This window comes from Lagopus leucura, unplaced genomic scaffold (genome assembly GCF_019238085.1).
Source record: "Lagopus leucura isolate 7727_CA_CO unplaced genomic scaffold, USGS_WTPT01 Super-Scaffold_100001, whole genome shotgun sequence".
NCBI classification, from domain to species: domain Eukaryota; kingdom Metazoa; phylum Chordata; class Aves; order Galliformes; family Phasianidae; genus Lagopus; species Lagopus leucura.
The window spans coordinates 98,658,961-98,668,342 of record NW_024962262.1 but is presented as its reverse complement, the minus strand read 5'-3'; the positions used below and the strand labels follow the sequence as shown (position 1 = coordinate 98,668,342).

General features: G+C 48.1%; 2 protein-coding genes across 3 annotated transcripts in view; one reads left to right on the top strand and one right to left on the bottom strand.

The window, feature by feature from the left end:
• The window catches only part of GSK3B (glycogen synthase kinase 3 beta), a 141,469-nt gene extending 140,783 nt beyond the window's left edge, over positions 1–686 (top strand). For both annotated transcript variants that reach the window (XM_042866578.1, XM_042866579.1), the window contains exon 11: positions 1–686. This exon is cut by the window's left edge and continues 4,769 nt beyond it. The gene's annotated coding sequence lies outside the window, so the exon portion shown is untranslated.
• Positions 687–5,600: 4,914 nt separating this feature from the next.
• The window catches only part of CFAP91 (cilia and flagella associated protein 91), a 28,127-nt gene continuing 24,345 nt past the window's right edge, over positions 5,601–9,382 (bottom strand). Inside the window, exons 14-15 of the mRNA XM_042867601.1 lie at positions 9,198–9,289; positions 5,601–6,250 (exon numbers count right to left, since the gene is read on the bottom strand). Coding sequence (XP_042723535.1) covers positions 5,949–6,250; positions 9,198–9,289 — 394 coding nt within the window. The 3' untranslated portion in view covers positions 5,601–5,948. The remainder of the gene's footprint in view (positions 6,251–9,197; positions 9,290–9,382) is intronic.

Genomic DNA, 9,382 nt, shown 5'->3' with positions numbered 1-9,382 from the left:
CCTCTCCTCCTTCTCTGCCCCTTGTTCCTCACCCCCGCACCTTTTTCCACTCCGCGAGAATAGGTGGACATGAATCTTTGTAATAATAATAAAAATAAAAATAGAAAAAAAAAATAATCATGAGAAATAAGCATGTTTTCTTAAATGAGCTGTGTTACTCCATGATACTTTTCCAAGAGGTGCCAGCTTGTCTCTGATGCCGTTTGATTTGATGGAGAGAGGAACCCTGGGACATGATATCTCAAATTGAAACCAAGCGATCTTCCTTTACTGTCCACCTATAGATACAAACTTAAGAACCCGTGTAAACTGCTGGCTTTGAATACTGCACTCATTGTTTCTTTTTTTCCTTTTCCTCATTTGGTCCCATTAGTAACGTTATTTGGTGGTGATTTGTAAAGTTTGTCAAGACCACGTCCAGTGGACCGTTCCTCCAGCAAATCAGCACGTAGCTATCTCTGAGTTGGGTTTCCGGTACTGGATAATGTGTGTATTAAACATGACATGTCTATTAGCGCAAAAGAAAAATAAATAAAAAAACAAAAAAACGAATAAAAATTCCTTTTTTTTTTTTTTTCTTTTTTTTTTGGGCTGGCTGACCTGGCCGAATCCATTCTGTCGCTATCCTAAAGGCTAGATGCAAGGTCATGTGACTGCTGCTTCAATAAAAACAAATTTATATTGCACGGTGGCTCCTCTGGCTTTGTTCGGGGATGTGAGTGGGGTCACAGCTCTGCAGCCGGGCTCGGGGTGCTCCCTATAGGTGGGCTGACACGGAGCCCCTTGGAGAGGGTGGCAGCCACCCCAGGCCTCCAGCTGGGCTCTGCCGCTGCTCCGTGCTCTGCTCTGCGCTCCAGCCTCCCAGGGTGGCAGAGAGGGTGGGGACGGGACCAAAGCACCATCCACTGTTGGCTGCAGGGACTGGGGATGCTCTGCTCTAGCAGCTCTGGAAGCGGCCAGTTGGTACCGCGGTGGAGTCACTGATGGAACTGCTTGGTGAGTTCTTACTGATTTGAATTTTGCCCTTCGTCACGATCCTTGGAAATCGGGGACCTTGAGCACTTTCCTTTTTAAACACGTGCACTGACGCCTTGTGCTCTCTCTATTTCACTGCAAATGCCCTTTGATCAGGACCCTGTTTTAATTTGAAACCATTATCCCTTGACCTATCACCGCAGACCCTGCTAAAGACTGTCCTCTTCATCCCCCTCATAAGCCTCCTTTAGGTACTGAAAGGCTGCTCTCAGGTTTCCCCAGAGCCTCTCTTCTCCAGGCTGAGCAGCCCCAGCTCTCTCAGCCCGTCCTCATAGGAGAAGTGTTCCATCCCTTGGATTGTTCTTGTAGTCAGTCCTCTTCTGGATGCACTCCAACAGGTCTACATCCTGTCCTGAGGACTCCACATCTGGACACAATATTCCAGGTGAGGTCTCACCAGCACAAAGTAGAGGGACAGGATCACCTCCCTCAAACTGCTGGCCACGCTTTTGATGCAGCCCAGGATCCGGTTGGCTTTCTGGGCTGCAAGGGCACATTGGTGGCTCGTGTCCAGCTCCCCATCCACCAGTACCTCCAATTCCCTTTATGGCAGGGCTGTGTTCTATCCTTACATCCCCCAGCCTGTACTGATAAGCATTCCTCAACCCAGATGCAAGACTTCGTGCTTAGCTTTGTTGAACCTCATGAGTTTCTCCTGGGCCTACTGCTCATCTAGATCTCTCTGGATGGCATTCACTTAACAGTAAGCTGTGCTCAAGTCTACTCGCTGATTATGACACCTTGAGATTCTTGTCAGTGCTGAACACAACACAAAGCAGCACTGAGCTGCGTGTATTACAACAGCCTGTTCCATCGGTGTGCTTGTGCCATCCGACCGACAGCCACCTCGGGTGTAAGCACAGGTGGTGCCAGGGCTGCTGCTGGTGGTTTTCACCTGCAGGAGGCAATCCCATTCTGCACACCCACATGCATTCATGTTCTCCAAGCCAATGCCAGCTCCCTGGGATGTGGAAGGAGGGGAACAAACCCCATCTTCCCCCACTTGCAATGTGCCTGCCCTCTCCTTTCAGTAACCTGGCTGTGTAATCAGGCCCTTTGCCAGGCGACAGTGGAGTATAACAGATTATTTGAAGATGTTTTCTGTACTGACCTGAACTGTACCATTAATGTTCCTTGAGACGTTGCGGTTCACAATCCTGGGACGTGCAGTGGCTCCCAGCTGGGTAGTGTTTGGATTGTGCATGTCAGAGCCCTTTCCCCTTTCTAAGAGGCCTGGGATCAGGCTGGGTTGTCAATGGCAGCTGGCTCTGCAAGAAATGACAGATCTGGGGCTTTTCCAGGGGTGAGAAATGGTTTGCATTTGGCCAGGTGGGAGAATGATGTGGGCTGGCGGGTTCAGTTGGTGGGGGAATCAACACGGTGTTTGCAAAAGGCTTTGACTACAGATGCTGGCTATTGCTGACTCATAGAGAGGAAGAAGAAAAAAAAAAAAAAAAAAGGAGATTTCATTCTTAGGATCAGTCCTGCAGCAGCTCAGGGAGAGAGAAGCAAATGCAGCTTCGTAGTGCTGATGGGAACGGCTGCTTCTCAAATGCTGGAGAGGGGAAATGGTGAACAAGCAGATGCTGCTGAGTGGGTGCATGGGAGGGCAGCAGGGCGGGTGCTTGTCGTTTAGGAGTTACATAGGAACATGGCTCCGTGTTGCTGCATCTGTATTCAGAGCACTGGCATTGCTCATGCTCACTGCCACCATTGTCACCAGGAGCAACGGCACCGGCTCCGTGCTGCGCAGCTGCCATTGCTCAGCACAGTTTGCAGCACTGCACACTGCTTGGCCTCTCCCCAAGGAAGAAGGGGATGGGGATGGAAGGGGATGGACAGCCCTGTGCCCAGCACTGACCTGAGAGTACCAGGATGGCCGTGCAGAGGGGGCTGCTGGGGAGGGTGGAAGGGATCTCTGAGCCCCTACACAAAGGATGGGGTTCTGGCATGTGGAGATGGGCTGAGAGGAGTGGACTGGACCAGGCAGCAGGAGGTGGAGGAAAGGGAATGATGCTGTTGGAGCAGGAGCCAGAGCAGCCTCTCTTTCCCAGGTTGTGGCAGAAGCACTTCCAGGAGGTGGCTGAGTCTGTAACAGCCACGTCTGAGCCCTGCAAAGCCTTCAGTGTGCGAGGACTGTGCTTGTGGTTTTATGACCCTGCAGCTGTGCGAGGGCTGAGCTGAGCCCAGGAAAGCAGCAGGCAGAGCCCAAGTACCTGTGTGAGACCAGAACAGAGTGCTGCTCAGAGAGCAGGAGTGCAGCTGCTGTGTGATGGCTGTGCTGCTCTTAAGGGAGGCGGGAGAGATGGAGGACTGCGTGTTTGTTATCAGTTAGCGTCTGGGGAAAGGTGTGCTGCCTGCATGTTATCCCATCGATAGGCCTTTCTGCTGGTTGGAACTGCAGAAAGGATCTTCTCACCCCACACTGCAAGAGCCAAGGCCACAGGGAAGACCTGAGACCATCTGCCTTCATTCTATCACTCCAGAGAGACCGATTTCCAGCCACTCTCACTGCCCCTGTGGAGCTTGTGTTCTGTGGTCCCTCCAGGCCCCATTGGGACACAGAAGAGCTGTGTGTCGCTGCCAGGCTCCTCCCAGGAGCTTCTGGAGGCAGTGCAGGGCAAGTGCCATCATCCAGGTGCCTGCGCTGTACTGGTGCAGCCCTGGAGGCATCTGCTGTGTTTGTTTCAGATGCAGCTCCTCCCCAGCGCTGTTCTGGTTCCTGCCAGGGGGGAATGGTGCATTCTTGTGCTGTTGATTTATGAGCTCAATTCCCTCTCACTGTGCTCATTTTCTTCCTCAAAGCACATTCTGTAACCCCACATGTGATGACTGAAAGCAGTTTCTGGAGCAGTTTCCCACAGAAACCTTGCCCTGGCATTCAGTATCCATGTAATGCAATGTCATGTGGAGAAGAGGGCTTTTCCCTGACAGCGTCCCTTAGATCACACCAAAAGCCACGGCATGTTTAGCTCAGCTTGCACACAGCACTCATCCCCTGCTCCTGGCTGCTGTGCTGGGCTGCATCCCTGGGGAAGGCAGGGATGCTGCTCCCTACATGTACTCCCACACCTGTTAGAATGCTTCTTGTCTTTTAACCACGACAAATTGTACAGCATGCCACACAGAGGAAGTTTATTTCCACGTGCAATCTCAGAAATACAGTGAATGCTTCGTTGGCTTGCTCTTCCTGTTCTCCTGTTGAGCTGCATCAAGTTTTCCATGTCTCTCTTATTACACTGGATCTTGTGATTTGTTTTATCCCCTCTTTCAACCAGGCTAAATTTGTCCAAGGTGGCCTGAGGCAAAGGAGCCAATGCCCTGCAAAGCCGCTCCTCCCACACTCTGTGATTTTGCTTTCTGTTTCTACATTTGTTACCTTTGTTTCCAGTGCTTAGCGAGGAACGCCATGGGAATTTTCCCCAATCCATAAACCCTGCCACACTCATCCTCACAGCATCCTCACCAAAACCCATCACCCATCCCTGACTCCTGCCAGACTTCGCAGCATTACAGAGGCTGAGAGCCCCCCCTCCCTTCTTGTCTGGTGCCCCTGGTCCAGGGCTGACAGCCTGGCAATGGCATCGTGGTGCAGCAGTGTTCCTCTCTCCAGTCCTCATTTACAGCTCAGTGGACTACAGGAGTACTCCATTTTTTTCTTCCTCTCTCTCTTCTATCTGCCACTCGCCCATTTCAGTCCACTGAGTGGAAAAGTGATGCAAAATATTTCCAGAAATGCCCTGGTGGGCCTGGATTTTTGAACAACTGCTGGTTTTGAAGGAACGGAGCAATGCTCACAATTAGCTGGAGCTGGACCATGCCTGTGGCTCCCCAACACAAAGCACAGGTAATCAGGTCCAAAGAGGTGCTGGAAGTACACAGATATCATACGCACTGGCATTGCTGAGTAAGTTATAACCCTAGGAACGGTGAGTAAGCAAGCATTTGAGGTGTTTGGTCATGGCTGTGCTTGAGTTTGAGGTTTGGATTGGTATAAACGTACCTCTGAGACACTGAACCCAGAGACAGCTGAGTGCTGGAGAGCTGACAGCTTCCTGCTCAGATGCTGTGTCTCACTGCCTGTGTCTACAGCCCGCTGGCTGCTGGCATCCTGAGCCTGAGCAACCCCTGCCTGCACATCAGAATGTGCCAGCATTCTTCCTGCTTTTCCCCCATAGATGAAGGGCAGAGCGACTAATGCTGTTCTAAGAAATAAGGTACTACCCAGAAGTGGTCTCCATCAGGATGAGAAAAAGCACAAAGAGGTCCAGATCTGATTGTAAGTGACAGAGGCTGCCTGGCTGGCAGAAGCCTCTCACTGGGGCCAAGGGCATCTTTCCTAAGTGCATGACATGAAAAGATGGTGCAAGGTCTGGCACAATTAGTAGCTCATCAAAGAGGGGTTTCATTCAACTACAATGCCAATTAGTGGTGCTGTTGATATAACAACCTGCTCTCTGCTTTACTCCATTAAGGCAAGCAGTGGGATGTGCTTGAGAAAAGCTGTGTGCAGGGGCTCACCTCAATACATCCCACTGCTGGAATGTTTTGTCATTCAGTGTTACTGATAAAAGGAAGCACCATCAAAAGCTCAGGAGCACATCACTGTTGGCCTGCTCCAGGAATACAAGTAAGAATATCAAAAGTGGTCTCTCACTCAAACTTCTCTAATAATTAGAAGAGAAAAATTCGCTAATGAGGTTCAGTGGTCAATGGGTAAAGGGGTTGGACTGGGACTGTCACACTGTTGTTTGGTTCCAAGACAGCATAGCTGGTGGGCAGTTGAAGGGTCAAATAATGAATTTTGCATTCTGGACACCTTGGAAAAAGTAAATGTAACGTGCTTCTATCTCCTTCCCTACGCTCTGAGCTCAGATCAGTGAGGGGAAGGGAAACTCACTGTATTCATATCTCTAGGAGGCCGTGCCATCTTTGTCTGGTCCATCAGCAGGGCTCACTGCTGGCTCCTGTGGGCTCTCTTCACGCAGAGGTTTACACACACCCTGTGCAACTGGGGCAGAGTGAGAGCAATCAGCCACAGTCTGTCCACTGTTTGTCCTGCCCAAAGCAGTGCTGGCTGTCTCAACAGGAGGAGCTCCCCTCATCTTGCTGGCAGGCATCTCCTGGTGTAATGCTGGATCAGCGAATAGCTCTTCCACACTCCCATGGATGATCTGATGAGCAGCATAGATGTGTTTTCTTTGGGATTGCCTCACTGCAAAGGAAAAGAGGTAAGAAAGGCTTTTCCTTGGGAACATGCAGCACAGGGCTCTCTGTGGGGGAGGTGGGAGGGGCAGCTCCTGGCCTTTCTGGAGCTCTGGAAAAGCCAATCGCAGGAAAAACATCACACCCCAACAACTTTGGTGAAAGTGTTCTACTGCCACCTAATAGCAGCACCCAACTGTGCATTTCACTTGGAAGATGAGCTCCCCCTGCCAGTGGAAAGCACAGCCCGTGTCATCCTTTCCAGCTTAGGGCACAACTGCACAGGTTAGTGGGCTTTAAATTAGCTTCTCCTTCAGTGCCTGTGAATTGTAGCAGGTTTCTAGAAGAGCAGAGCTGAAACCTGTTCTTTATTTTATGATTATGCCTACACTGAGAAAGAGTTCAAAGAAAGACATGGAGACAGTACAGATTCATTAAGCCACCCATCCTATCATCTCCCTTTTGCTCCTGTGGAATTGTTCTTTACTGAGTTACATGGATTTCAAGCAATCTCATTTGTACAGATTTCCAGCCCACCTCTTGGGAAGTAATTACCCAAGCTAAATCACTGACCCTACAATTCATCTCTGCTATTCTTTGTTCTGTCTTTCTGTCTCTAGACTTATGACTCTGATAAACAATCACATGGAATGAAATACTGTGTGCTTGTAGGAGGGCGAGGGAATGTTCCAGCAGTGAGAAGTGGCTGCCATCATGTTGCTTCCCTGCAGAAGCCCAAAACTTCTTGTTTTGGTCTGTTGCCGTTCAGACAGCCCTCCTTGCTCAGCATTACTCACCCAGCCTGTTTATGTTTATCCATATTCCAGCTCCATTTTGCTGACAGCAAATACAACTGATCTAGCCTGGGTTTGGTAAGCAAACCCTCACCAGCCAGCTCTCAATTCCCAGGACAGCTTTGTCTGTCCAAGGCAGTTTGGCTTCAGTTGCACGTGCACGAATTGCATGTACTATACTGGGAGTACTCTCCTGGTGTCACTGCAGTCCCTTCCTCTATCTACAAGGAGGGTTAAAAACTGGTGGCTGAGTTTTCTCCTTTTAAAAGCATTTTTTTCACATGAGAACATTGACCTTCAGTAAGGGACGGTTCAGAAGTGATGTGCAGAAGTGTCTCAGGATGAGCCAGCTCTGGATAATTCCTGCTTTTATGCATAGGAACGGGAGAGAAAGGGGGCAAGGAGAGGAGAAGAGTCTACTTAATGGCAAAATAGAGATGCTTAAGGGAAAGCTGACGGAAAGTCTGAACTTGGAAGCCCTCAAATCTTTGTGATACAAATAGACTCGCTCCTCTGGCAGGCCACGCAGCTGTGCTCTCAGATTGCTTCCTGACAGCTTCAAGGAATGTGCGTGCTCAGGAATGTGCTGGGTCAATAAAACACAGTTTCATAATGAATAAGCTGGCTCACAATGGGAAAAGCTTTAAAAGCTTCCACAGAAATGCAATATGCCAATGTGCTCGTGAGAGCTAACATTGCTCTTTGGTAATATTTCCTTTGGATTCACAAGGAATAGTCACCAATTTCTGCTTCCCTGAAGGTCTCACTATGAAGGAGGTCTACGGCAGAGCCTATTCATTAAAACACACATTTGGTATTGAATCTCTTGTGAGTGCTTCTGTCACAAGAATACTGCGCCAAACTTCGCCTGACTACGTTTGAAGGAGCTCTTGTACTTTATCACCTGTTGCTCTAGCTCTTCTTCCAGCCTCCATTTTTCCTGGGTCTAGATCTTCCTTCCAGCCAGTTTGACTGTATCTGAGACAGTGGATCCTTTGATGATTTTAAGTTCTGCTTGGTGGGAGCACTTCTGAGATGTTTCATCCATTAGCTACTGTTGCATTTAAGCACGGTCTGTATTTTCCTTATTGATGGTACCTTGGTATACCCAGAATCCTAAGCCACGTTCAGGCCTTCTCTTTCTGTTCTCCTTTCTGACACAGGCTAATCTGTGTGTACTATTACCTATGCTGCAGGCTTCATTGACTACAATTACATCATCCTGCCTTGGAAGGAGTGCAGAAGCAAGGCTAGGGAGAAGAGAGCTGATTTAAGCTCACACAGAACTGTCAGCTGCTGAACAGATGCTGCTGTGACAAATACACAAACCAGGAATAAAGAGGTTTGCACAATTCCTAGATCATAAAGTGTATTTGAAAGGTTTGTGTTTTCATTAAAAAAAAAATCAGAATAAAGTAAAAGCGCCTTTGTTTTCAAGGCAGAGAAGTGTAATGAGGCAAGGACCACTTCAGACTCAGCAGTGATGCAAATGCTCTTCATAAGTTACATCTTCTTTATATGGATGACTGGTTCAGTCACCAACCTTCTGAGTATGCTAGTCAGTGGAAAACTGAGTTAAAAACAACATTTATTCATGGCCATCGAGGTCATGGCTTTCTGGTGTCCTCCCCTCTGTATTTTGAGATATACTTTTCCATTTTGACTATACAGAAATGCTTTTTAACACAGCAAGATTCTCTCCTTAAAGCACGGTGCCACTACAGTCAACCTTAAAACCTTATTTGTGGCTTTGGTTTTTAACTGATTGTGAATAAAAACCATCAGAAAGGATATAATGTTCCTTTCAGATACGGCCCATGTTTAAGTCATCTGCTTGTTAAAGACTTCCAGATTTTACAAATTGCCACATAACACACAACTCACAACCATGCTGCCTAAAGATTTTTTTTTTCTGTTTGTTTCTGGATGTACAGTGTTTTTTCTTTTTTTCCACTTCTACAGTTATATGTTGCAGATGCAAATTGCATCAGATCTAATTCGGGCCATCAAGATCATGAGAAATCGGTGAAAAGGGACCTGCACAGTGCAGAAGAGGCATCTCAGAGAGCAGAGACATCTCCTGGCACTGCATTTTTTCCTTTCGGTGAGCAAGAGTAAGGATGGTGAAGCAGTTCAAAAACAGCATAAATCTTGGCTCCTCACCTTTTTCTCTGATAGACATTTTCTCAATCTCTGGTATCAGGAAAGCATAAACCAGCTCTGCTACAATCTCTTCTGACTGTAGGTGAGTTCGACTACAGAACAGATGCAGAAAGTAATATTAGTATTTCATTTTTCTTTCCAGATTACTTCTGCAAGCACACAATTTCCTTGTAAATATTATCACT